A 26,007-nucleotide genomic window follows, 5' to 3' on the forward strand; every position below is an offset into this window, starting at 1 on the left:
ACTTTCTTTACGCCATGTTTGGGAAGTTTTCTTCACTAACCAGCTCCTCAGCCAAAATGGTAACATACAAGACATTCTTTCAAAGATCTGGGCGGTGTTAAGTTTGACTGCATGCTTCTAGAAAACGTATCATTCCACCCTATACAAAAGACTTTGCGACACTTCATCTATCGATTTTTCAGGAAATCGATTTTTCAGGAAATTGGCGTATTTTCTGTTTGTCCAAGATACCTACAGCATTTTGTACATTATATATTCTAAGCAAAAGACTTTTTTAGCCGTCTTTACTGCGAATTATTTTCTGTTCTAGAAAATCATGCAGATGGGGTTAAATAAAGTTAAAACAAAGTTGAACCGTTAGGAAAAATCAAATAAACTTTGGGCTGTCTTAGCAGTACACTTTACTTGTGTTAGCATTCTGTTGAATGAATTTAGCCCTGCTGTGTGTCTCAAACATCCATCCATATAGGTATACTTGATGCATAGAGTCTCAGCATGTCTCTTTTTCACGTTCCATGAGGTTGATATTGGGAAGCAGAAAAGCGCGTGCTTTCATTGTGTTGGTAACTGATAAAACAGTTCTGGCATGATTCGGGAAATTGTTCAATTTCGGCAGTTCCACCACCCAATCAAAATTGAAAACGGCCGATAGGACCATCAGGTCTTTGGTGAAAGTAATGGAAAGCATGAATAATACTTGTTCTTCACTGTTTCCCCCCCCCACAGATGAACAGCATGTCGTTTGCAAAAGAAAGGGAAAGACGTGCCAATGCTGGCAGCAGGTATATCTGTTATGGAATGAGCTGAATTTCTAAATGAGAAAGGCCCTTAAACATTATTACGGAATAGAATGCGGGCATTACTAGATCAAGAAATTGAAATGGAAGATCTTTTCGAGATAGATGAAAACGAAGAAGACGAAGAATTCCCTGTAGAAGGTATTCTTTTTTTTTTCTCTCCCAATGTTAGAGTATATGCCCCCATTACTAACATTATACTGGTATCTTAAAGAAGTGGAAGAAGAAGAAGATAAAGTCGATTCAGATTTCGATCTCGATTCATCAGAAGGCGAACAAGAGCAAATCGACGAAGGCAAAGCATTAGATAAAGAAATCGAAAAAGAAGAAAGAAAGGTATAACTTTGAGTTGGAAAGTTGCTCTTAAACTCTCCTCTAACAAGATGTATTATTTGGATTTCTACCAAAGACTCGTAAAAATGTAACGATGAAAACTGCAATACCGGTTCCTAAACGATCAAAGTCCACTAATGAAGCGCCACGAAAGCGAAGAAACGTGGGTCAGACAGCTATGACTGACGAAGAACGCCAGACGCGTTACTCTTCGAGAAAAAACACAGTACTTAGTAGGATCTTATTGGAAGGACAATTGAAGGAGCAACAGAAGAGAAAAGTAAGATCAGAATCTATCAACGCTTCCCCTCTGACACAATGATATGGATCAAGCGACTGAAACTGCTTGTTCATCTCTTTTAGAAACAGCAACCTAAAAAAGAACGCCCAATAGTTAATAAGTTAACTCAAGAGGAATTGTTAGCTGAGGCCGCTATAACCGAGGAGAAGAATAAGAGTTCTTTATTAGAATGGCAACGGAAAGAAGCAGAGAGAAAAGAGAATGCGAAAGTCAAGGAGAAAAAGGATATTTCAGTTCCCTATGTGAGATATTATTCGTTTATCGACAGTCATCCTGATTTCAGCAAAGTAAAGCGTGATGCAATCAATAAAGATCAGCAAAAGACGGATGAAAGCAGCAAAGGCACAGAGGGAAATGATGGTGCTGAAGTGATTGCCTCACCTACACTATCAACATCTGAAACGCATGAGGATGTCAGTACTTTGGAAACAGTGGAGCCTCCTCTTGAATATACTGCACGAAATCTGATAACATTTGTTGAAAGCGAGCATCAAAATGGCCCGATGTCTGATACGACACTTGCCCAAGATGAAGATTGTGTGCAAGATCAAGTAAAATCAAGATCGAGTCACGGGAAGGACAAAGATTTAGAGTCGGTAGATCTAGTGGACGAATTAAAGGAGTGGTTGATAAGGGCGCCCAGACCTAATAAGCCTATACTTTGCCCAATCACCGGTAAAATTGCAAAGTACCGTGATCCGAAGACCAATATACCTTATGCCAACATTCAAGCTTACAATATCATTAAGGAATGCTTACAGCAGAAAATGAATTGGTCTTCTGTATCCGGGCTTTTCCTGGGAAACATACCGAGTGCTAAAGGTGTTCCTGATCGATGGACTCAATAGATTAGCAATATCAATATATCAGCGCGTTTCGACAACTACAATTTAGTCATCATGGGCTTTTACTTATACCCTTAAGCAGCTAGTCTGCACAATTATTACTTGTATATTTGAACATCGTCTATCTCTTCTTCTTAGTTGAGGTACTCTGCTCAGTAGGAGGATTTGATATGTACAATCTATAAAGCTCGTTTTATTTTTCTGATCTCTGGATAATTTTTCTTGATTTGCCAATCTACAGTTAGTCATTATTTGATATAAAGGTTGATTGGGCTTTTTTTTTTGCGTTTGCGTAGCACAAGCTACCCTTATGCTACCCAGCCTTCAACCTTACTGAGATAGTATAAGGTGAAATACGACAAATGGAGTAGGAAAAATCAATTTTGTCTTATACACAAACCCTAATGCACATCAAAAAAAAAAAAAAAATGAATTAACAAATGCAGGAGGCTGTGTCGTTTTCGTAGCCTTTTTAATGGTAATTACAAAGTGGCCTTTTTTTTTTTTTTTTTTTTTTTTTCTCATCTCTTTCTTTTGGGCTTTTTCCAGTTCTCCATTGAATATAGCTGCAATTACTGCTCCCTCCTCTTTTCATTCAAACCTCTATACCTACAATAATTTAGAATACATTATCAGTTTATTGCAATAACATGATGACGAGTAGTAGCAGTACCAATTGCATAGATGGAGAGACACCCTATAAACATGATACACATGAAAAGCAGGCAGAAATAATCGAATATGACGATGCTGAATACGCTGCTGGAACACTCAAATCCGAGTTTATACCGCCAACGCCCAAAGAACTGAAAGCCGTACTATGGAAATTAGATCTGCGTATTATTCCGTTCCTTGGTTTACTTTATCTTTGCTCTTTTTTGGATCGTGTCAATATTGGCAATGCAAAACTAGCCGGTATCACGGCTGATTTGAACATCAGTCCGAGCGATTACAATCTTGCCTTATCGATCTTTTTTGTCGGTTATGTAAGGATGGGATGGATCATTTATTATGAGTAGATGATAGACTACTAAATCATGTTACGGGTTTTTCATAGATCATATTCGAAGTTCCTTCCAATCTGTTATTAAAAAAGATCGGTCCGAGCAAGTGGATTCCCATTGTAATGATTGCTTGGGGCACAGTGGTACGTCCTTCAACTACAGTACTTTGGAGAGATCCATCGTCATTGATCAGCTTTTTTTTTTTTTTTTTTTAGATGGCCCTTATGGCACTCTGTACAAACAGTGCAGGATTGATTGCTTCTCGTTTCTTTTTGGGTATTACTGAAGCAGGCCTTTTCCCTGGTGTAATTTTCTATTTAACTTTATGGTATACAAGAGGTGAACAAGCAACTCGTGTAGCTTTGTTTTTCTCATGCTCAACTTTGGCCGGAGTAAGTATTTTACCACAATGGGGATGGGATTTGTACAAGTGTAAGGTTTGCTTAATTTTTTTTCTTGACAAATTCTATATGATCCAATCAATGACAGGCTTTCGGTGGTGTGTTGGTAAGTTGAACGGATACAAGCTTTGTTCAATCGCTGTTGAGGGTTTAAAAAGGATACTGAATTGAATGCAAATGATATTTGACAGGCCTATGGTATCATGCAAATGGATGGTCTTCGCGGGCTCACAGGATGGCAGTGGATTTTTATCATTGAAGCACTACCTACACTACTCCTTTCATTTGCTGCGTACTATTTTCTTCCTGACTTTCCAGAAAACTCAAAATGTAAGTACTCTATTTTGATCGTTCGTGAGATTGTTCTTACCTCCTGTATTCACTGCCATGTATCAACTGCTTTTACTACGATAAGTCATCAACGAACGTGAGCGCGAGATCATCATTCATCGCCTTAAAGAAGATGCTGGACCATCAACTGAAACACATTTTTCTTGGAAACAATTCCGTGCTGCCTTTACTGATTGGCGTGTATATGTTCATTCACTCATCTACATCTGTGGCTCCACCCCACTTTATAGTTTAAGTTTATTCTTGCCTAGCATCATTCAAGGCATGGGATTCACTGATTTACGTGCACAGGCTATGTCTGCTCCACCTTATGCTATTGGTATGTTCAGAAGGAACAAAGAGGGATTCTACTATTGAATAGGATGACTAAAAAAGGAGTTTGTACCTCTCTCTGTTTACGTTGACTACAATCACAATAGCTTGTGCTGCAACTATTTTGGTGGCGATGCACGCTGATAAACATCGTGAGCGTGGTTTACATGTCGCTATTCCTGCAGCTCTAGGTGTCATCGGTTATGCTTTATTATATGCTCTTCGTGACAAAGGCTCTGTAGCTATGTATATTGCTGCTTGCATTACTGTAACCGGTGTTTTCAGGTAGGATGAAATAGCATTTCCATGTCAATGGATACATGGCAAAGTTCTACACAAATATGCTTGAAACTCACTCCTTTTGTTGCTACTCAGTCATATTCCTGCTATGCTTTCATGGTTCGGAAACAATATTGGTGGACATACCAAACGAGGCGTTGCTTCAGCTATCATTATTTCTATCGGCAATGTTGGAGGTAAAGCGAATTGTCAAAATGGCAGAAAAAAAAAAAAGGCAGGCATGAACAACATTTTCCTTCATTGATAGGCGCTATCGGTGGGCAGATTTATCGAGACGATGATAAGCCGAAATACGGTCGTGCTAACCTGGGTGCAATGGGTCTGATGTGCGGCGCAGTCATATTTTCTCTACTGTTTAAATGGAGTCTTCGTAGAGAAAATAATAGGCGAGACAATCTTACTCCTGAGGAATTTGCGAGAGAAGCAGAAGGCGAAGATTTGTGTGATAGACATCCTGGTTTCAGATACATGACATAGAGACAGTTGTCAGACCGTAACCTTGTAATCTTAATGCTCAAGTGATTATGTAATACCTAATAACTATATAGTGCCTAGCGTGGATACTACAAAATAATTTAATAGCCTATGTCGATACCACTCATTCCAATAATGATTATACTAATAATACAGTCACATGTTTGTTGATCAGTACCTGTCTTTTCATTACGTTATTTCTTCTGATTTTCTTTTCCTATAATTTATAGGCATACGAACAATTCAAAAAAGCACAAAAACGTCGCATATCGTTGAACCCTCTACAGAATGGGTGGTAGGCACTTGAGATTGTTTTTTTTTTTTAACCAAGGAATGAGTATGAAGTACGTAACCGATGAGAACCCATATTTCAAGTCTTTGTTCACTACAACACACACTCTCACAAAGCGCTTTCCGAAGAACAAAATGATAAATTAAGACTACAATGAGAAGACACAGGCGCTGGAATAGTAATAAGCGTATGCCAGCTACTGTATTAATGCTGGCGTCATTTACTTTTCTGCTTCTTTTAATTAGCTAAATAAGGAAATAATCTCATGAGTTTGTTAAAATCTGGACAATTATGTAGAAATATGCTGTATAAATCAAAAAAATTATTAATCACTGAAAGATCAACTCAAACAGAGCAATACAGAACTTCATGGCTGTAGTAACTCAATTTGACTTGGCTCTGTCTTAAATGTATTCTGCTACTCGAAAAACCAAAGATTGACCTGAGTTGTGAGTGCAGATACAAAGTGATCGTGGGTAACAATCAGGGTCTAAACTAAATGATGCTAGTAGGAACCTGAATTGAGTACCATCATTGTTTACAATTACATACTAGTCATGACTAAAAATAGCTTTTCAACAGCAAGAAACACAATTTAATGGCTGAAATTTGAGGAGCCTCCACAACTTTAAATAGAGAAATAAAAGCGAGCTTGTTGCACACAAAGACTGTTTCCTTGATGGAATTACTGAGTCGAGATTCGTCTTGATGAATGGTATTATCGACAATGAGACTTCAATCATATAGCCCATTTTTGAATGAGCAGCAATATGAAGTTTTGGTTGTTCTATAGTGAGAAAAAGTTTTCAGCAGAAATGCATTTAAATTACCATAAGTAAGCAATTTTCAATATATTAACGCGATATTCAATATATTAACGCAGTCTTGCTTCTGCCGGGTTTTGCGTTGATGTGGCAGTGGGCAGCTTGAGTAACTTTGAAGCATCCGAATTAGTCTGTTCCTAACCCAAAAGTAATGATTATGGGAGGGGCTTTCCTGTCTTGGAACGCTACACAAGGATTCTACTAAAGTGTATCGTCAGTAACAGACACGTTTCAAAAATAATGCTTAGATACGAGCAGCAATATGCTATGGAGTAGCATTATAATGGTTTATTTTTAGCAGAAAAGAAGTATTTTATTGGAGCTGGGGAATCATTGACAATAAGAAGTGATAAAAACAAGAACATTAATCAATAATGCTTTAAGCATGTATACATGAGTGGAAATTAAGGTACAAATTATAGGGCTCTAATTAAAGTGGAAGGTATCACGCGTTTTGAGTAAAATTTTTAGACTAGGCCCCAAGTGATATCGCCTACGCCAATATTAAGATCACCGACAACCTTTTCAAAGAGGGCGGGCGTTAAGTCCAACTAAACAAAAAAGAAAAAAAAAAATTACAGATTAGCATATGATAGATATTTGGTTAATGTATGGTGAGCTCGTAAATATTTACATCGCCATGATCACATTCTGGGCATGCGTCGTTGACCTTAGCAGTTGCAGTACCAGCCTTGCCCGTAATGCTGATTTTTTTGCCACACCATTTGGAAACTTCATCCATTTCACCATATTGTGGAGCATTCAGAGCAACAATCATGTCATCGTCATCTTCTTCAGGACCACAAGCACCTTGTGAACCACCTTCGGAAGCAGGTTTAAACCAAGTGCCAGTACCTTTATACTTCTTGCCAGAGCCGGACGATCCAGAGTCGTCCTTGGAGTCCTTATCATTCTTGGAGTCTTTATCATCCTTGGAGTCTTTATCATCCTTGGAGTCTTTACTATTCTTGGAGTCTTTATCATCCTTGGAGTCTTTACTATCTTTGGAGTCTTTATCATCCTTGGAGTCTTTATCATCCTTGGAGTCTTTATCATCCTTGGAGTCTTTATCATCCTTGGAGTCTTTACTATCCTTGGAGTCTTTATCATCATCATCGTCATCATCATCACCACTATCATCATCATCATCATCATCATCATCATCATCATCATCATCGTCGTCGTCGCCGCTATCATCATCGTCATCATCATCACCACTATCATCATCACCACTATCATCATCATCATCGTCGTCGTCGTCGCCGCTATCATCATCATCATCATCATCATCATCATCATCGTCGTTGTCGTCGTCGCTATCATCATCATCATCATCATCATCATCATCATCATCATCATCGTCGTCGTCGTCGTCGTCGTCGCTACCATCATCATCATCATCATCATCATCATCATCATCATCATCATCATCATCATCATCATCATCATCATCATCATCATCATCATCATCATCATCGTCGTCGTCGTCGTCGTCGTCGCTATCATCATCATCATCATCATCATCATCATCATCGTCGTCGCTGTCATCATCACTGTCTTTATCGCTAGTTTTATTGTTGTAGTTGTGTTTGCCTCCTTTACGACGGCCACAGCGTTTTGCTACACTAGTAGTGGTCTGGGCAACAGCACTTTCGCTGCGTGAAACAACAGCATTGCTGGTTTGAACATGAGCGGGAGCAGCGGCAGCGAAACCGGCGAGAGCAAGTGCAGCAGCAGAAAACAAGAAAACGGTACGAGGCATTGTATGGAAAAGAAAGATATAGAGGAATAAATTGAAAAGTTTATAGAGGGACTACGAAACGAAACGACCAGCGTTATAGAAGCCCAACAAAGAGATATATCGATAAATGTTTTTTTCAAATTGATTTGGACGCTCTGTATTTATATGAAATCTATCCATCTCTGTTTTCGATCCATTTTATCGACAAAGTATTAAAGTTTGACATACGCTAGAAGCAGCATTATAACGGAGTTTAAACGTATACGAGCTTAATTTTTGAGGTACAAGGAAAAAACCAGGGACGGAGGTCTCACTTTTACCGTAATTTAATTTTTGGCTTCCGGTCCAACTCACTTTGTGATATTGAATTAGGAAGAGAAAATCATCTCTACTGTATCATCGGGGCAAATATAAGCAACAAAAGGATATTTGGTAAGCAATTGAAAGATATAAATCGAAAGACGTTTAGTAATTTTTTGATTCAGGAGCGATACAATTGTAACCAGAAGCAGAAAACCATTCAAAAGGCGTTTTTTGGTATATACTACGTTGTACGTGTAGAAAAAGCAAATTAAGGTGATCAATCTCATTGGCATAGAACGGTGGGGTATAAATAAATAAATGATCACGTAAAGCATTGCTTCTAACTTTCGTTCAACAACGACTTTCTGTCTTATTGTAACGTAAACGATTCCTTAATTTGCGCAACCTTCTGTATAAAGTTATTTTTCATTTGTATACCTTTTTGCCTAACGTTTGTGTTTCTTTGTTGCTTTAGTACCAAAGTAGAAAACAAAGGCAACCCTAAATGTGGAAGTATGCTATTTTTGCCAACAATGTAGAAACATCCAAGAAACGATTGTTTCTTAGTCATTTGATCCCATTAATGCTAATGAGACTCCGATAAATTCTGCAATTGTTCTCATATTATTTCTGCAAAAAAAGACCATTCCATTCCACAGATATCCTGAGGTAAAGCTTTATTCGATTTAAGTGCCCTCGAAAATTCGAATGTTCAGGTTTTTTACTTGTTCTGCTATAAATCTATACATTGTTTTGCAAATTGCACGAACGCTTCAAAGAATAAATTTGTTAATTAATTGTCGAATAATGCTGGATTAGAAGCCTTCAAAGATCCGTTCACGAGAATTGTTAACTCTTATAGTGAAGAATGTTTCAGATTTAGCTTTCCCCAGAAATAAAGATTATGGAAAAGAATAGAATCCGTCTAAAGTCTTCATAAAGCTTACTAACTTACTATCCATGCAGTTCTTCAAATACAAATCCATTACATTAGTAATAGCATAACCCACACCATTACTGTGCACCCTTTCACAGCTAGCTTTGTAGACGCAAGGCTTTTAAGTATTGTTTGGCAATGCAAGAGCTACGTCATGAGATGTTCGGTATAGGAAAATGAAGCGTGCCAGTATACGAAGATTGTGTTACTTTTCATCTGTTACTAAAGACAAAGCAGAAGTCTTGGACCAACAAGGTAGGATTTTCATGGATGTTAAATTGACTCGAATTTAATTTGTCGTGTGCCGTCCAAACTTAGTTCAACGTCAACAATGTTATGACAGTAGTGTATCCGCTGCTCTATGCCCTTGTATTGGCTAAAAGAACAAAAAAAAAAATGCGTATGATGGCTCATTACTTCTAGACCATTGTGGCCATCTTCATCAGTAAAGCGTTTCGGCTGATTCTGTGTTATCTAATATGTAATCGACTTTGGCGATGGCTGTGGGTTTGATACGTTTCCTCTCATTATATGTCAACCCTCGTCTTCTGTTAATCAACGAAATTTTACGCGCTTTACTTGATTTGTTCAGGACCCTTTACAAACGTTCTGGATTCCCATAATTTTCTGTTGAATACAATTGTTGCACACTGAGAGAGAGTCAGCAGTTCACTATTTCATGGGCTCCGTAACTATTATGCCAAGCATAATCGTTGCATCGGCAAGTATGCGGCCCCTTTGTTTCGAAAAATGCTTTAATAAGCTTTAAAGAGTTTTGTTCACGTGTTTACGCGTTATTATTTGCTTATTAACTTGGTTTTATTAAAGAACTAATATCAATCAGATTTCAATTTACAAGACTTGTTTTCAACACAAAAAAAAAAAAAAATTGGGACCAGCTTTATTCACAATTTCAGAATTGTTCGCACTTTAATTTCAACAAGTACAAGGAAAAGATCAGACATTTTTATTGAACGAAAGTCTTGTTTTTATTTTTTATTTTTTTTTTTTTTTCTTTTCTTCATTGTCGTCGGAAAGGTCTGACATGGGAGTTGCAGAGCGATTCTTTTGTAATTATGTGTCTGATGGATTTACAGGTCTCACCTAAGTCTAGGGAGAATTCATTTGGCCTCGAATTAATTAGATAAGAAACACATTATACGCATAATTATAAATGATTATCCGAAGAAAAAACATCTTATAACCTGTCAAAAGGCATCATGAAATTTATTATCCGCAGAGCTTCTAGAATCCAAAGAAACATCATCAAAAGAGTTTCGTGTATCCCGGCTGCGACGTTATATAAGACGAGGACCGCAATAGTGAAGTCCATCTAAAAAGATGTTTGCGTTGATAATTGGTTTTCTTATTTTTTCATGATTTTTTGGTCTGAGCTTTGTTGAGGCCAGCAATGTGAGAACCAGATATTGAAGTTGAAATATCTGTTACTTGATTCTTCGCAGCTTGCAAAAGCAATTTAATCTCCAAAAACCAAAGGCAGTTCTTCCACAATACGTATATATCGTTTCCATATTGAGTGATTGAGAGAGACAAGTATTGTATTTCTTTTTTTTTTTCTTCTCTTGTAGTTGTTTAAGATCAAAGGTTTCCATAAAATATCATAAAAAAGTATAATGCTCACCTTTAAAAAAGTACGTCTTCTTTCTCATCATATTTATGCTTTCTTTCCATTAGCTTTTGCGATTGATATTGTCAAATTCAATGTTAGCCCCGAGAATGTTCGAGATGGAGGCTTCAAAAAAAGCTTATGGTGTATGGAAGTCGATAACGATCCCAATGAAGACGAGTTTAACAGTGTCTACCGTACCTTAACAAGAGGCTTGTCGCAACAAGTAAATGCACTCAAGCAAAATCAGCGATTTAACCGAGTTCAATTATCGCTGAGTCAGTTCCGACGCTTTTTGGAGCCATTATAACGCAAAAGTCATTAGATGATAAATATAGGCAGTGATAACGTTTACTCAAAAGCAATATTTAAACAAACATTATATTCTAAACGATACTCGCACCTGCAGCATGAGTAAAACTAATGTCTTTTTTCATCATGACCATTTTAATAGGGTATTCTTCAAAGTGATAGTTTAATCAAAAATCTAATGTTATACATCAACAAATAAAAAATTTTAAAATTCCTTGTCCCAAAGTTCCATTTCCATGTCCGTCATAGCCTCACTATGACCGTTGTGCATCTCTGGTTTTAGCTCTGTTAATATAGTGTCTGCTTCTTTAAGATCAATGTTGAATTCTTCGCCCCAAGATTGAACGATAGCTGCATCCAGATGACTTTCTGTTTTAGAAGGAGGAGTAGTAAAGTAATGAATTTTGCCTCCATTCCAATCATTCAACACAAGCCGAGCGACTTGATGGGTATCAGACACCCCGCCCTTTTTTAACTTTCCTCTTTGTTGCGCTAATAATACTAAGAATTCATGTGCATTGTTGAACCAAGGCACATTATACATTGCCATTAATTGTTCTGTAGGCACTCTTGACAAAATTACTTCGACTAAAAAATTAGCCAATCAATCATGTAAGAAAATTGAAAGCCAAGTTAACAATACTTAAAAATCATGTCCTGGATTTTTACCTGGTGTTATTGGGTCATCTAATAACTCAACTTTAACACAATTTCTCAAAGTGATTTCGGCTGCTGTTTGCCCATCTTGTCCTTGTTCTGCAAATACAATACCAGGACAGTCTAATAATTTAATGTTTTTATCCAAAGTAATCTGCTGTGCCACTTTTGTGAAGCCCGGTGTTGAACCTACACCGCAAACCCTGGATCTTTTCAAAGAGTTGATAACAGACGATTTACCGACGTTTGGGTATCCAACAATCCCGACTGTGATTGAAGTCTTGATGTTAACGTTACGGCAGTAATTTTTCAATAATCGGATCAGGTTATCAGCACCCAAACATTCGGAAGAATTCAGCATTTTCGCTGTCGCTGCATCCGTGGAAACATTGGATTGACTTAAATGTGAACGTTGCATTTGTGTCGAGGCTTTAAAAGCAATGGCTGGATATTCATTTCGTAAATACTTTAACCAGGCTTCCACATTGTCTTTGGGCACTAAGTCGATCTTGTTCAAAACCAGAATAATCCTTTTGTTCAAACCACTATCTAACACCATGCGCTCCACTGATTTTGTACGAGTCCCTATGGGGTCACGAGCATCTAAAACTTCAAGAATCACATCAGCGCTTTCAAGTACTTTTCGAAATTCTCGATAGTAGGCTTTTTTGGAGTTGTCCTTTTGACCAGTTGCTGCTGCATCACTGATCGTTCGATCAGCATCACCCACATTTTGTATATGTTCGATATCGAATTCCTGAGATCGCTTTTCTGCATTCTGTACAAGTTCGATAAGGTTAAGACTGCGATTCTTATTTTGTATGTTTTGTCGTGCTTGGTCCTGACGTTCTTTATTGCTAGCAAGCTACGGGAATGAATGATAATAAAGTTATAAGTGTTATAAGGTCGTAATCAACGCACATTGTAGCCAAAGGTTATACTGCACACCTTCTTACGAGTAACTTCTTCTTTGCTTTTCTTATTGAATTTAAATACACCCGGATCTTTCTTGATTTCTACAAGGATTTAAAACAAACGATCAATTTAAAGGGATCGTCACTTCTAATCTAGAAATCAGCTGATCTTACTCGATCCATTAAAGCGATCTGTGTTGCGTCCTTTCTTATTCTCTAAAAATCAAAATGTTATTCAGAAATAATGCCTAAATACCGTTACTTTGGTTAATAAAGGGACATACTGATTCCTGCCATTATGTAAACTGAAAATGATAACCAGTTGTTGATATGAAAAAAAAGTTTTGAGGTTCTTTTAAGGGAACAAAAATATTTTAAAACTCAGGACTACTTTGCATTTTGCTGCTTTCTTAATTCCAGCATTAGAACAGGCAAACAAGACCTTTTACAAAATAATATCCCATTGTGGCCCAATTGGCTCTCTGACATACTTGATATACTCAAATAATGATAAATGTGCTCTATTAATTTTACTTTGTCTGATTAATAAAGCGAGACAGTCCATGTGACCTTGGTAACAGTGGATGATCGATCAAAACCGACAGGTAGGTTAAAATTTGTAAATGTTCGTCCTGACTATAAAATTTCGTCTGTATACTGATTTCAGTCTCTATATAAATGTCACTTTGCTAAGATTGGTAAAAGGGAGATTATCAGAGCAACTCCTAATATGTGCACAGTTTAATGAATATGGCGAGTTTCTCATAAACAAGTTAGTTACCAATGCTGACAAGAAAGCATGAGTTAATGTTACCATATCCAGGAAAGGAATTGTGAGGCCCACAGTAATTTTATTCCGCATTGAGAGCTAATAACAGTGGGAAACGATGTATACCTTTGGATTGCCTCGATGTTTTCATCGACTTCTAAAGGCATTGTCACCGTTTGGAATACACATTTCATTTAAAATATACCAAGCTCTATACAGTACTCAATGTTATAGGAGTTTGCCCTTGTTCACTAAAGTGCAATGATAAGATCTTTCTGTTCTGAACGGCGATAAATTGAAAAAATGCTCAAAATGTGGTTCTATTCTCTTCTATTACGGGCATAATCCCTTATAGCCTCAGTTCTGAAGTTTGGAATATGCTTCTAGCAGATCTTTTCGACTCGAGTTTCTGCAATCCACTTCAACGCTGCTACATACGTTGTACTGCCGTGCACTGGCATTTACATAATACCTATTACTTAATTCAGATTACGATGGTTACATCATTAAATCGAAACAAAAGAAAAAATTTTATTGATCTCCAACAGGTGATATTCTTTGTATCCTACTCAAAAAATCCGAAAACGGCAATACTGTAGTCCAGAAAATAGAAAAAAACCAAAATGCATTGTAAACGTCAAATTTTGTTCATCAGCTTCTTTAATCATTCAACGGTATTCCTACAGTCATACCCATTGTTTTTTACGTACATCGATTGTTCATAGGTGGTAGCTAGCGTAATGTATTAGTAATGACATGTGAAAGGTTGGGATAAGGCAGTATTGAAAAGCCTATTGACTTTCATTCCAGAAGCTGTAGTTGAATTAATGCTTATTCGGTTTTAACAATGAACCCCGCTTGTTTGAAAAAAAAAAAGCCGCTTGACTAAAAAAGACTGACTGTCACTCAACTATAAAACGTAATAATAAAAAGTGACCAAAAGATGGTTCGAAACGATACGAAAACCAAGTAGAAATACTCTTGTCACCTTACAAAAGTGAAATCTATTGCGCAGTTTAAAGACTGAAAAGACCAATTAAAAATAGAGTAAAGACTGGGAGACACAGATGTCGTCCAAAACAACGTTCGATTATGAAGAAAATGGAAAAGTTTAGGCAGCAGTAGTCATGATGTTGATGAGATAAAATCAGGCACATATAAAAATAGTTCTTTTTCGGCTCTTCTATTATTCCTGTTCTTTTTGTTTCTTTTATAGTCAGTTATCTACATTCATAAATTTTGTAACGCCATGTCAACTGCAACTGCAGCTATAACTACAGCAGACTCACCTCCAATGACTACAAATGTAGCATCCTCGAGTACAATTACAGCGAATAGTGATATCTATCTAAGTGGAATGGATAATCTGTTTCGAATGATAGAGCACCCTCGTAGACGAATGACAGTGACAAGTTTGTGGACATTTAAATCCGCTATAGATAAAGATGCTATGAGAGAAGCTATACAAACATTGTGTGAACAATATCCACGTTTTCGTCTCGTGCCTCAAACGAGAAAAATCTCCATAATACCTTCTTTAATTCAACCTGCTAAATGGGCACAGCCAACTTACAAAGATTGGATGCCTATGGACAACGTGACAGAGCATCATTTAGAGCATCCGACTACAGAAGCACTTCAACAACTTTGTTCATCCCTTGTTTCAGAACCGTTTGATCCTACTAAACCACTCTGGGAAATTCATGCTATTTCAGGCTTGGCCAACAATGCCTATGGTATTTTTTGGAAGGCGCATCATTGTATAGCGGATGGCGAAGGTTTTATTCGCGGTTTGTTGAGCACAACGTCTATGAATTCTTCTTTGGAAGAAATCAAGAAGCAATCTGTTCTTACTCACCGTAAAAAAGTAGAAAAACACAAAGACCTGAAGAAAACACAGAGTTCTCAGTTAACATATTCATTTAAAAAGGGACCAAGTGTCATGTTAGCCTACCTTATTATGCAGCTACAAATAGTTTACTTTTGGTGTATGGTACTCCTTCATGACGCTTACTGTTTCTTCTTATGTCTATTACCTACATTGAATTGGGTCCGCCACGATTTCAGGTACCCTGAAGAACAATCAAGTCAAAAGGAAATGGCTTGGTCAGAAGATGTATCTATTGCCGATATCAGAACCGTACGTCAGGCTTTTGCTGGTTCTACTTTGAACGATGTCATGTTGGCAGTCATTGCACGTTGTATTAAACACTATTTAGAACAAGATATACACTCTCGTAAAGATGATTATGCCACCCTGCTCATTCCTCTTTCGCTTCGTAAGCCCATGGATTGGAGTACGCGCAATGTGGTGAGTGGTCACTTTGGTTTTTTCTCTATTCAAGACTTGGCCACGCCTCAGTTGCTACAACAAGTGAAACAAGAAATGTGGGCTGTGAAATCCTCTAGTATGCCGCGTCTTTTCAACGCTTTTTACAATGCGATTGTGGGCCATTTGAATTTGCCTCAATGGATTTGGGATCACTACACGGGTCTATTCCATGGTGTATTTACTAATGTGCCTGGACCCACTGTGCCTATTCAATTTGCCAACCAAGATATTCAAGAATACTACGCATTCCCTCCCCAAACGGGTAAGGGTTCGGTTGGTATGGGATTGCTCTCCTACTGCGGGAAGGTTAGACTTGGCGCTATTGCTGATAAGGCTGACAAGTATTATCCACACTTGGCGAAAGGTATTTGTGAACGATTCACTAAGGAATTTGAAGTGATATTAGAAGAAGCAAAATTGGAATTATCCAATCGTAAAGAAGCTTGAGCAGTAATAAAACATTTCTCCAGTTTCAACAGATTTCACGATATACCCCTCCCACAATTCTTCACTATAGTTACATTTGTTTTAGTTATCAATTTATTTATGTATCTACCCTCATATTGACCATCCCGACTATTTATTCTAATAAAAGCGTTAATACTACTAAGCGAGGCTACATTTTATGATATAAATACTGGTAAGAGAATCAATCTAAAACCAAGAAAATGGGCACATTGCCTAGTCTGTAGCAATTTTCTAACTGAAAACAACGCTCAGATTGCTAAAGTATCAACAGCGCTCATTTTCCTTTAGCTAGGCCTTCTTTAAATAATATCAGCATGATCAATGTTGATTTTAAACAGACTGCTACCTTTTGTATTGTACGAAAACTTGTAACAACATTAAAGAATAACCGCTTACTTCACTTGTTGCGAATGCGTACCGCTTCCTGTCGTTGTCAATACTTGTATCCTTGCAATAACGCCTAAAACAATAGAGAAGGCCATTGAAGGGAACATTGCAAATTTGCCCTGGTTAGTTGACCTGCTGGAATAATAGACTAGAAAGCCTGGTTAGCCTCAAATGAGAAGAGTGATGACAATGGCTTGCTGTAATAATGTGTTTGGATAGATTCAGTAATTTGGATTACAAACGATTTATATTTTGACCTGGTTGTGAATATAGGAAGTACAATTTAGTTTCACAACTTTTCTTCTGTTCTTTTTAAATGAAAGGGGTAGTTTGCTATCTCTTAGCTAGCTTCCACCCAAGTGAAAAACATGTGATTGTTCTATCATTTGTTATTCTAAAATGTACTTACCACGAACTTATACGGAAAGGTTAACACAGGTAATACATAACTCATATTATGGTAAAATTTCTTTCGTCGTAATACTAGCACGGTAAAGAGCTTGCCTTAATACCAGACATTTAGTTTAATCTTCGAAAGTGTACCAATGGCTCAGCTTGACGAGACAAGATGATGACAAAGTGTTTTTCTGTTAACATTAATTGTTGTTGCTTGGGAACACAGATAAGAGCAATCAGTTTTTTATAGCTGTGAAAGAAAGCAAACAAGGCTACCAAGTAAAATCTCGGAGAGGTAGTCAAGATTTGCATCATTTTCAAGCTCATTCCAGCCTACTTTTGAGCTGTATAAGGCTTTCTAATTTTTCAAATTGTAAGAAAAAAAACAAAACAAAAAAACTCGCTGCTAGTCTATAGACAGTACAGTACCCGTCCATTACCATTGAATATTTTAAGCTGTTGCTAACAATGTTCGAAGCAGAAATTTTATTGAAGTTAATTCACAGAAAACAGGAATTATTAAAACAATAAACAATCAACGTGTAATATAGTTGCATTTTGTACACGATTATTCAGTATGGTGATTTTACATTTCTAAATCATGATTTTTAGGCTTGATCAATAGTAATAGTTGTAGGACCGTTAATGCCAGATACAATAGCTATCTTATTGCCATTCTCACCGTCCACAATGCTTTCTATAGCATTACCTCCGCTGCCAACAACAGATATTTTAACCCCATTAGGATACATTTTGTTGGAAATTAACCATTTACATTCGCCTGTGCCGTCGAGGTTGACAATCTGTTTCCTTTCCTCGTGATTGAAATTTTCCGATTTGAAAATACCCGTACAGCCAGATGTAATAGGTGGAAAGCCATTTTCTTGGATATAGTTTACCACAGCGCCAGCACAGAGTGGCACTTGCTGCTGAACACCTTTTAAAAATGTTGTGGGAATAGAGCCAGCCAAGTCCACCTGAGTAATATAACTGATCGCAATACCTGTCTCTGTTTTGATTATCTTCCAACCAGAAATCATCAAATTAGCTCTCACAGAACCAGAAACAGGAGGTATTTGTTCGTCTTCTACAGATGTCATCACGACATAGCACTCGTTTTCATTACTGGTGTCTCGTAGTGAGGTAGCTGAGATATCGCGAGGGCTGATTGGCCAAGGTGTTTTGATTTTGGACCAGAATAAAGCCTCCAGAATGCCATCTCGTGCTTTGTAAATTTCCTTGACTTCAGAACCATCATATTTTTCATCCCCTAGTAGCGGAAAATGGCGTATGTAAGTACTTATCATACTATAACTTGGGTTTATTTCAACTATCTCTTTCAGTCAGTGAAACACAAATAGACTGTTTAAGGTATAGCTTACAGACTCTTCTACAACCTGGTAAGGTTGCAACAGCAGCAACTTGTTGAGCAGTAAACTCATGCCCTTGAAGTACAACATCACCTCGAACGATAGGTATAGGACTGGACTCATCAGCCTTGCTGTATAGCCTAACGCCATTCTTCTCTTGACTGAATTCCCAATCATCTAAAGTGCAAGCAAGTTCTTTCAAACGAGTTAAAGCAGCATAAGCGGCTTCTGCATGTTTATTTTCGATAGTCATAATGTTGGTTGCTGGTTGTACTTAAGGAAGAGAGAAAGAAAAGAGTTAAATTCAAATGACTCCTTTTTCAGGATACTAACATTTTATTCTTATACATGTGATTTTTGTTTTGTCCTACTGTGTGTTGAATGCGGGACAAAACTTGATTGATTATTCCACATCTTGGGCAGAGAATCTCATTCTTGTCAACATCGAGTTTGTGATACCACCAGTAATGTACTCTTATTCAATTCGGATTCTGCGCTTCAGCTGCGTGAGTTTGTACTTTTCATGTGAAAATAGACTTCTTTGACTTTGTGATGAATCCAGAAACTGGTGCAAGTATAGCAGATATCGCTGAAATTATAGGTTGCTTGGCATCTTCAATATCATTCAGTTACTGCCAATTTATTGCTTGAGTGAAATTGTACGTACATATCGATTCCGTAGAGAACTAAATAATGACGGCTTCTATTCCCATTACATAAAATCAGCAACGTGGGATTGTGATGTTTGAACTTGTTGCTCTGTTGTACAATAACAATTGAGATGGATGTATCAAACAGCAAAAGATGCACCTGTTATTTATATAGAATAAAAAGGAGAGGGGTTAAACGGCCTTTCTGTAGCAAAGTGGGGCTAATATCTATGCAGGCATTTAAGATCATTGCACATCTTTATCCCAACAGGTATACCAAATAGTTGTTTCTTTCTCATGATATTCTGAACTGAAGTGAACTAGCAAGTTAATTGCGTGTGGTTTCTCATATGATAATGTTTACCGAAGAATCTATCATAAGATTGCACCCGGCAGCTAATTTTAAATGGTATGTGCCATCAATTTACTCGTGAAAACTGAGTTGAAAAACAGCTTAATGTCAATCACTCACAACGTTGATATTTTAGTTAACTAAAATTGTTTTTTAGTTTGAGGCTGTACCATTAGATCTCATTTAATATGTTGAGCAAGTTTATTATATGTATGTATGGCTGTGGGGAAAAGTCAAAATATTTTCTTACTATTCAAGCCTTGTTGCTTAAAGCGAGCTATCTACTCGAAATTGAGGGACAAGGTAATGGCAGCAAAAAGGAATGTTTTATAGACTGGTAGGAATATGCTATCGATGTGTATATATATAAAAATCTCAATCTGATTAGGTAACAGTAGGGAGGCGGGAGGTGGGAGGTTAGCAATAAAATCTTGTTCTTTAGATGTATCAAGTGACGAATTAATAGTGTTGGGTATGGAATAAAAAAAATGACTCCCTTACTATTGAACTTTTTTGCGGGTACAATGTGTTTCTTTTATTGCTGTTCAAGTATTTGAGGCTCTTCACACATAACTTCGTGCTTACTTTGCATTGTAGCAGCGGGAATTAATGGTGTTGTGGGTGAGCCGAACGCGTTCCATATTCTGGAATAAACACTCGATCTTTTACTATTACAATTGCTGCTATTCAATGAAGTCATAGAAGTGATGGAAGACGCATAGCTCTCTGTTGATTCCCGGCGATCTTCGGCTCTGCTGCTACTGGGTGATGTAGGTGTACTCCCTCTATTCGCCAACATGGACAATGAAGCAGCCGAATGACGCTTGGAATTATTGTGGTAAGCCCCGCCAATAGAGGAAGAAGCGCGACGATGCTGTTGCAAAGAACCTCGTGGACTAGTACAACGGCTCCCAACAACCAGAGAAGATTCGTACTCTGCCAGTTTTACCTTTGTTTCTGCAAGGTACTTTTCGAGCTCTCGGCAACGAAGTTCACTCTCAATGTATTTATCCTTAAATTCATCGTTTTCAACGATATGATTACTGCTCTTGCCAAGCTGTAAAGTATGACGTCTTGTAATATCTTTCTGTTGCTGTATTGACTGTTGCTTTTTGGCACCACCAAAGAGAATAGAATGAGCAGCAAACACTTCTTCTGTGAACGATTCACGAGGCATAAAAAAGTTCCTCTTTTCCTCCTCCAGTGCCTTAACATTGGCTTCTAATCTTTCGACCTCCTTTGCTAAAGCGAGTTTTTCCATTTGCAATTCAGCCGCTGTTTTTTTTGCTACCATAGCCATTGCGTGTACTTCTTCTTGGTCTCCATAGATCTGATCACGTTCTGTCTGAACGTCTTCTAATTCACTTTCCAAATAAATAATCTTCTGCACTAGGTTAGTTTGAGACGTCTGCATGGATTGTATTTGTCCATTCAATTGTTGATTTTGCTGAACAAGTGAATCAAAACGTTGCTTCAGTTCAAAATGTTCTAGTTTGACAGCAACTAACTCAGAGGTTACATTTTGTAATGCGGTAGTAGCTGATTCCAATTTCTTGCTGTTAGTTTTATTCATGCCATCCTCTCCGTCATTCTCTTCCTCTTCTTCTTCCTCTTCAGAGGTGCTTGAAAAGTGTTGACGCTGCATTACGCCTCCATTAACTGCACCTTCTTCTTTTTCTGCTGCTTTGATAGGTGATTCTAAAGAAGGAACCAAAGCGCCCGCAACTAAAGCACCGAATTCACCTGTTTCACGTAGTGTATCAACAAATGAAGAATACTGATGTTTCTGCTTGGACTCAGAAGATGTTGTGCTTATTCCTGCTGCCGTAGATGTGATTGCTGCCATTGCTGCCGTAGTATTGGATTCTTCTGTGGTATTTTGAATGTTGTTGCTCATACTGGCATTGGCTAATTTTACTTTATATTTCTTGACTCTCTTCTCTAGCACAGCGTTTCGTTTCGCAAGCTTTGTTTGAGCAGCTTCACTCTTTAATTCACACATTTTGAGTGCCATATTTTCTTCGACTAAGTTTGAATTTTCATGTTTCAACTGAGCCATAGCTGATAACATATCCTGCAATTGTTTGTAATAATTAGAACTAGTAGCTGTAACAGTATTTTGCGCAGAATGACCGGCCGGTAATACAGATGTTTGAACCGCTACATGCTTCCAGGAAAGACCGCTATCAATGCTCTCTGGAACAGTGGAGTTACTTGCAATTTCTAAAACCGTAGATTCTGGTTTTATGTTTACGGAAGTTATGCTGGTAGTGGTTGGAATCATTTGTTGGCCCTTTAATCCTTCAACTTTTTGCGATTTCGGCAAAGAATAAAATGAAGAGGAAGACAAGTTTTTGGCGACGAAACTACTGAGAGAGAGAATATCACTTATAAACTGATATCCGTACAGATCATGTTCATAGATCGCCTTGTAGGGCTTATCAGATGCTAAGTAATTAGTGATTTTCTTCGCTTCATTCAATTTGAGAAGTATTGACCGATTCTTCAACAGTAGCGTTAAACCAACACGATATACTGTTTCAAGAGCACCTTCCAGTAAAGCAATATCGTACAAACGTGGAATAATCTGACGATCGGAAACGACGGTTGCACAAAGTCCCAAGAACCATTCAGATGCATACATTGAAGGGTAGATCGAGAGTTTTGTAAAATGGCTATTCAAATCAGGGCATAATTGAGCCAAAAGTTGTTGAAATTGACGCAAGTGAGCTTCAATACCATCTGTACTGGATGATAGGAACAAAGAACGTATTTGATGCACTTCCATCAACCTACAGTTACAATTTGTTAGATGATGATTCGAGAATACATATGGCTGTGCTGAACTTGACAAACATGAGATGTTCAATTTGTCCTAACTCACCTGACAAACACACTGAATGCCTCATTTTCTGGCATCTGTCAAACCATAAAATTTCCTATGTTAGCGAAATGAAATAGCAGAATAGTACCCCGTTGGTTTCTCATAGCTTACCACACTGAGCAAAGGATGCGCTACATAAGCCATACCACGACTATAACCAACCGTTTTATCATAAACATAGTAAGCTTTCAAAACACGCATAACTGCATTATGTTGATTGACAGACAAATGGAGAGCTTTCATATCATGATTCATAATTTTTTCATCGGCAATGACCAGAGAATCCAATAGTAATTGCTGATAGGAAAGAGAAGTATGGCATGCAGAAGAAGATTGAGCAAGTGCTTGCCAAATACAACGACGCAAAGCATGAGGGATGCCACGTTCATTCTGTGGATATTGCTGTGATACTACAAATTTTTTTAATAAGTGAATACGTTCCTCAGACGAAGTTGCATTTTTAATAAAATGATCCCAAAATAGCTGCTCTTCTTTCACTAAATTCAAATTTTGAAGTTCGTTTAAAAGTGGTGTAACAACGTCCAGATTAGCAGTGGCGGTTCTTGTACTTGATCTGAAATCTTGATTATCTGAAGCAGCAGCAGTGGTAATGGTTGATTGAGTGGCTGCCATTTTTTCTAAATGTTGATCGACGAGTTCACTGGAAACCTACACGAATTGAACAAAAGAAATAAAAATGAGGAGAAAGTCAGAAGGTCGTTCATTAAACGAATTATAGCTCTCTTCCCCGTTTTATAAAGAAGGAAAGATCAGCTCATAAAATCAAAAAAGCGAACAACGAACAACGAACAACGAAAGTTATTTTTGCTTTCTCGTCCTTCAGAGTTATAACTCGAAAAATGAAATATTCAAAAGGAGTTAAAAGAAGAATAAACTATAAAGCAACGCTCGAACGGGTCAAGGAGACAAGGGAAATAGAAAGGGGTTGCGCAGGCAGGCAATGAGGGAAAGGGTGAATTCTAACACTTACCGAACCGGTATCATTTAATCCTTCTAGTTTTTCGTGAAGTTCCTCGAACTGATGCTCCTCCTCTTGAGCTACAACTTTAGAAGCAGAAAAGAGAACCTTATTCCACATTTCAGGGCTACTGCTGCCTCTATGTCTTTCGCTAGCAACAGTTGGTGCCATTGATATTGATTTTTCCACTTGAATTGCTGGTGATAATGTGAGTTTCAGAGTATTTTCTGCAGATTTTGATGCTACAGGTCGTAACGATTGTTGTGCGATGTTTACTTGCTGTTGTTGATGTCGTTGAATTACTTGTAATTTTTCCAAGACTTGAGGCGTCAAAAATAGAGATGAATTCTGAGTATTTGTCGTTGCTGATGATGAGATTGGAGGTTTCTGAACAGCGGTTGCCATCTTGATACACACAATTTAAAGGAAAAAAGAGAGGGAAAAGTCTAAATAAGTTTTTTATAGTTGAATATCAAAAATTTTCAATGGATATTAAGCTCTGTTGTAACACTGTATTACAGTATCTTTCTTGTCCCAAAAAGATGTATAAGGAAATTAGAGAGTAAAAATTGGACAATGAAAAGAAAAACTAAAATAGAATGAGAAAAAGAAAGGACTAAAGAATGGGTTAGTGGTAAGAAGAAAAAACTGGGGGCGCGAAACGTGTTGGTGTTAAGGATGCAGCCATTGTATACAAACAGAACGCGAAACAAAGAAGAAGGTGCAGATCAGATGATGCAGAATTATGTACATTCTTTCATCTGGCTCGCAAACCCCCTTGAACATTCAGGACAACAACGAGCGATTTACATGAGCAGTACTCAAGCCATCAAGAACAAGAAACAACAATATATTTTGTAATATTGAACATGCTTCTTCCTTAATTACTTTTTTAACACAGCTATCTGATAAATTTGGGCTTTGCTAATTGACAAAACACATTTAACCTTAACTGAGATGTATTCCTTGAAAACGCTATACAATTTTATCAAAAGTCGTATGTTTCCAGATGAATTCTGCAACAGCTTCGAGAGTGAATTGGAAGAGGTTCGTTGCTGACTAACAAAAGTCAAAATATACAGCAAATATGAATAGAGCATATGCCTAATTTATACCTGCATACGCGCGTATTTTTATCGATTTCTTATTCGTACCGTGTTATTACACTCTAGGAGAACTGCTTTAAAGGTATCAGATCAATCAAGAACGATAAAGTTACAGAAGGTCTTCAAGGCGAAAGAGTATAGTTTGAAGTGAGCACTTAAAAGGCAATATTCAAAAACTTGGGTTTTTCTTTTTATAAAAACAATAAAATCTGCAGAATACTATTATTAAGCCATACAACGAGGATAACTGTTGTACGCAATTATTGTCAAAAAACCTCAATGATACGTACAGTGCTTGTCACCTGCAGGCTTTCAACGCGTCCGCTTCCCACTTCATTCTCGTTTGGATGAGTCCACTTGAACAAACAAGGAAGTATGAGCAACCGAAGGTATTAAAAGGCGTCAGGCCCCTTGTTCATTGTACATATAGCCTTTTATACCCATACATCTTCGTATTTATCTCTTTGGCGCTTCTTAATGAGGGGTAATATACTGTGGTACTTTATGGTCAAGCTTCTACTAATTTTTCCTTTAAAATAATATATTCATTTCAGTTACTACTTAGTAGTAGTGTGACTTTTTGGTACTTTGTACATGCAACCGTATATTGGCCTCATCTTTCCACAACATACCTAGTTTTTTTTTTTTTTTGATCTTCTAAATGAATGTCTCTAATTCGTCCTCTCTGTTCGTACGCACACACAAAAACCATAAACTGAACCATGTAATCTGTAAATACTTTGATGGTATGTCATTTTTTGCATAACAAGAGTAATTTTCCATAATTGTAATTTAACGATAGCGAGATATGCAAAAGTTCAGGCTCTCATCACGATGCGAGTAAGTATCATATTTGATATCATTGCAGCTCTGCGGCTTATAAGATGTTATTTTTGTCAAGCGGTTATTTTTCTCTGATCAACCATATTCTTGCATTTAGCATGATAGTAAATGCCAGTTATATGTTTTGCTTCGAAATAATCTCTCTGTTTGACGGTAACAGGAGAACAGCTTTCATAAAATTGAACACGCAAAAAGCCTCTCGTATAACATAGGATGTCTTCAAAACAGTCCTAATCCCTTTCGAAAGTACTGTTATTGTCAACACGCGAACATTTTCTTTGAAAGAGCTATTGAACTCATGAGTTGGACGACTGCACTATTAGATAGTTTGAAAAACACAGAGAGTTAGGCTACCGTTAAAGACGCTAGTAATGTGAAAATACATTAAAGACAAGTTACTGTTCACCATTCTAACACATTAACAAGCTGTCGGTAATCAATAACACTGGTACATTCTGTCCAGTAAAATAACTCAAAATAAGTACTCGTTTGTTGGTACACTGAAGTGTGGCCGTTGATAGGGTTTTGCATATTGTTTATATCAATAGGGGGCTTAAGATTGTCAGTGTGCAGGGATCTTCTGTAATCAAATTTAGCGTTGGGTAAAATAAACTATCATATGACACGGGTGCAGTTATCCAAGGGTGTCCACAACAACAAGAACATTAGAGAAACGAAAATTTGATGGTATCCAAACTTAACAGTGCTTATGATTGCATGATGCTTCCGCCCTATCGACATTTAGT

At 37.5% G+C, this 26,007-nt stretch overlaps 10 protein-coding genes across 10 annotated transcripts; 5 read left to right on the top strand and 5 right to left on the bottom strand.

The window, feature by feature from the left end:
• Positions 1-713: 713 nt before the first annotated feature.
• Positions 714-2,675, top strand: BDF20DRAFT_991165 (YL1 nuclear protein-domain-containing protein). Its single transcript, XM_053085342.1, has 5 exons — positions 714-782; positions 850-938; positions 1,012-1,133; positions 1,207-1,410; positions 1,494-2,675. The coding sequence occupies exons 1-5, from the start codon at positions 727-729 to the stop codon at positions 2,277-2,279; spliced, it is 1,257 nt and encodes a 418-aa protein (XP_052931648.1). The 5' UTR covers positions 714-726; the 3' UTR covers positions 2,280-2,675.
• A 254-nt stretch (positions 2,676-2,929) lies between these two features.
• On the top strand, positions 2,930-5,121 carry BDF20DRAFT_827727 (major facilitator superfamily domain-containing protein; the record flags this gene model as incomplete). The annotated part of the gene is made up of 10 exons (XM_053078185.1): positions 2,930-3,262; positions 3,334-3,427; positions 3,569-3,672; positions 3,770-3,787; positions 3,873-4,011; positions 4,097-4,351; positions 4,452-4,629; positions 4,720-4,820; positions 4,892-4,939; positions 5,036-5,121. 10 exons carry the CDS (start codon positions 2,930-2,932, stop codon positions 5,119-5,121), a joined length of 1,356 nt encoding a protein of 451 aa, XP_052931649.1.
• Positions 5,122-6,701: 1,580 nt separating this feature from the next.
• On the bottom strand, positions 6,702-7,111 carry BDF20DRAFT_828295 (RlpA-like double-psi beta-barrel-protein domain-containing protein-containing protein; the record flags this gene model as incomplete). The annotated part of the gene is made up of 2 exons (XM_053078240.1): positions 6,702-6,785; positions 6,869-7,111. Coding segments are annotated over 2 exons (327 nt in total), but the record flags the coding sequence as incomplete, so codon positions are not given.
• Positions 7,112-10,890: 3,779 nt separating this feature from the next.
• On the bottom strand, positions 10,891-13,048 carry BDF20DRAFT_894948 (P-loop containing nucleoside triphosphate hydrolase protein). Its single transcript, XM_053082426.1, has 6 exons — positions 13,010-13,048; positions 12,900-12,941; positions 12,760-12,827; positions 11,824-12,676; positions 11,044-11,742; positions 10,891-10,980 (listed from the first exon to the last, which is right to left on the bottom strand). The coding sequence occupies exons 1-5, from the start codon at positions 13,020-13,022 to the stop codon at positions 11,360-11,362; spliced, it is 1,359 nt and encodes a 452-aa protein (XP_052931651.1). The 5' UTR covers positions 13,023-13,048; the 3' UTR covers positions 10,891-10,980; positions 11,044-11,359.
• Positions 13,049-13,835, bottom strand: BDF20DRAFT_894953 (uncharacterized protein). The gene is made up of 2 exons (XM_053082427.1): positions 13,420-13,835; positions 13,049-13,330 (listed from the first exon to the last, which is right to left on the bottom strand). Exons 1-2 carry the CDS (start codon positions 13,585-13,587, stop codon positions 13,256-13,258), a joined length of 243 nt encoding a protein of 80 aa, XP_052931652.1. The 5' UTR covers positions 13,588-13,835; the 3' UTR covers positions 13,049-13,255.
• A 583-nt stretch (positions 13,836-14,418) lies between these two features.
• On the top strand, positions 14,419-16,692 carry BDF20DRAFT_166554 (uncharacterized protein). Its single transcript, XM_053074838.1, has one exon. It carries the CDS (start codon positions 14,744-14,746, stop codon positions 16,271-16,273), a length of 1,530 nt encoding a protein of 509 aa, XP_052931653.1. The 5' UTR covers positions 14,419-14,743; the 3' UTR covers positions 16,274-16,692.
• A 763-nt stretch (positions 16,693-17,455) lies between these two features.
• On the bottom strand, positions 17,456-18,738 carry BDF20DRAFT_894958 (uncharacterized protein). The gene is made up of 2 exons (XM_053082428.1): positions 18,460-18,738; positions 17,456-18,347 (listed from the first exon to the last, which is right to left on the bottom strand). The coding sequence occupies exons 1-2, from the start codon at positions 18,698-18,700 to the stop codon at positions 17,686-17,688; spliced, it is 903 nt and encodes a 300-aa protein (XP_052931654.1). The 5' UTR covers positions 18,701-18,738; the 3' UTR covers positions 17,456-17,685.
• On the top strand, positions 18,678-19,443 carry BDF20DRAFT_894960 (uncharacterized protein). The gene is made up of 3 exons (XM_053082429.1): positions 18,678-18,720; positions 18,796-19,257; positions 19,375-19,443. Exons 1-2 carry the CDS (start codon positions 18,702-18,704, stop codon positions 18,990-18,992), a joined length of 216 nt encoding a protein of 71 aa, XP_052931655.1. The 5' UTR covers positions 18,678-18,701; the 3' UTR covers positions 18,993-19,257; positions 19,375-19,443.
• Positions 19,444-19,612: 169 nt separating this feature from the next.
• Positions 19,613-23,196, bottom strand: BDF20DRAFT_166621 (rab-GTPase-TBC domain-containing protein). Its single transcript, XM_053074839.1, has 4 exons — positions 23,138-23,196; positions 22,445-23,002; positions 22,334-22,368; positions 19,613-22,241 (listed from the first exon to the last, which is right to left on the bottom strand). Exons 2-4 carry the CDS (start codon positions 22,964-22,966, stop codon positions 19,985-19,987), a joined length of 2,814 nt encoding a protein of 937 aa, XP_052931656.1. The 5' UTR covers positions 22,967-23,002; positions 23,138-23,196; the 3' UTR covers positions 19,613-19,984.
• Positions 23,197-24,269: 1,073 nt separating this feature from the next.
• BDF20DRAFT_839325 (uncharacterized protein) lies at positions 24,270-25,610 on the top strand (the record flags this gene model as incomplete). Its single annotated transcript, XM_053079263.1, has 5 exons — positions 24,270-24,359; positions 24,485-24,553; positions 24,634-24,838; positions 25,221-25,258; positions 25,422-25,610. 5 exons carry the CDS (start codon positions 24,270-24,272, stop codon positions 25,608-25,610), a joined length of 591 nt encoding a protein of 196 aa, XP_052931657.1.
• Positions 25,611-26,007: the final 397 nt, after the last annotated feature.

Source organism: Mycotypha africana (genome assembly GCF_025528875.1).
Source record: "Mycotypha africana strain NRRL 2978 chromosome Unknown BDF20scaffold_12, whole genome shotgun sequence".
Classification (NCBI taxonomy): Eukaryota; Fungi; Mucoromycota; class Mucoromycetes; order Mucorales; family Mycotyphaceae; genus Mycotypha; species Mycotypha africana.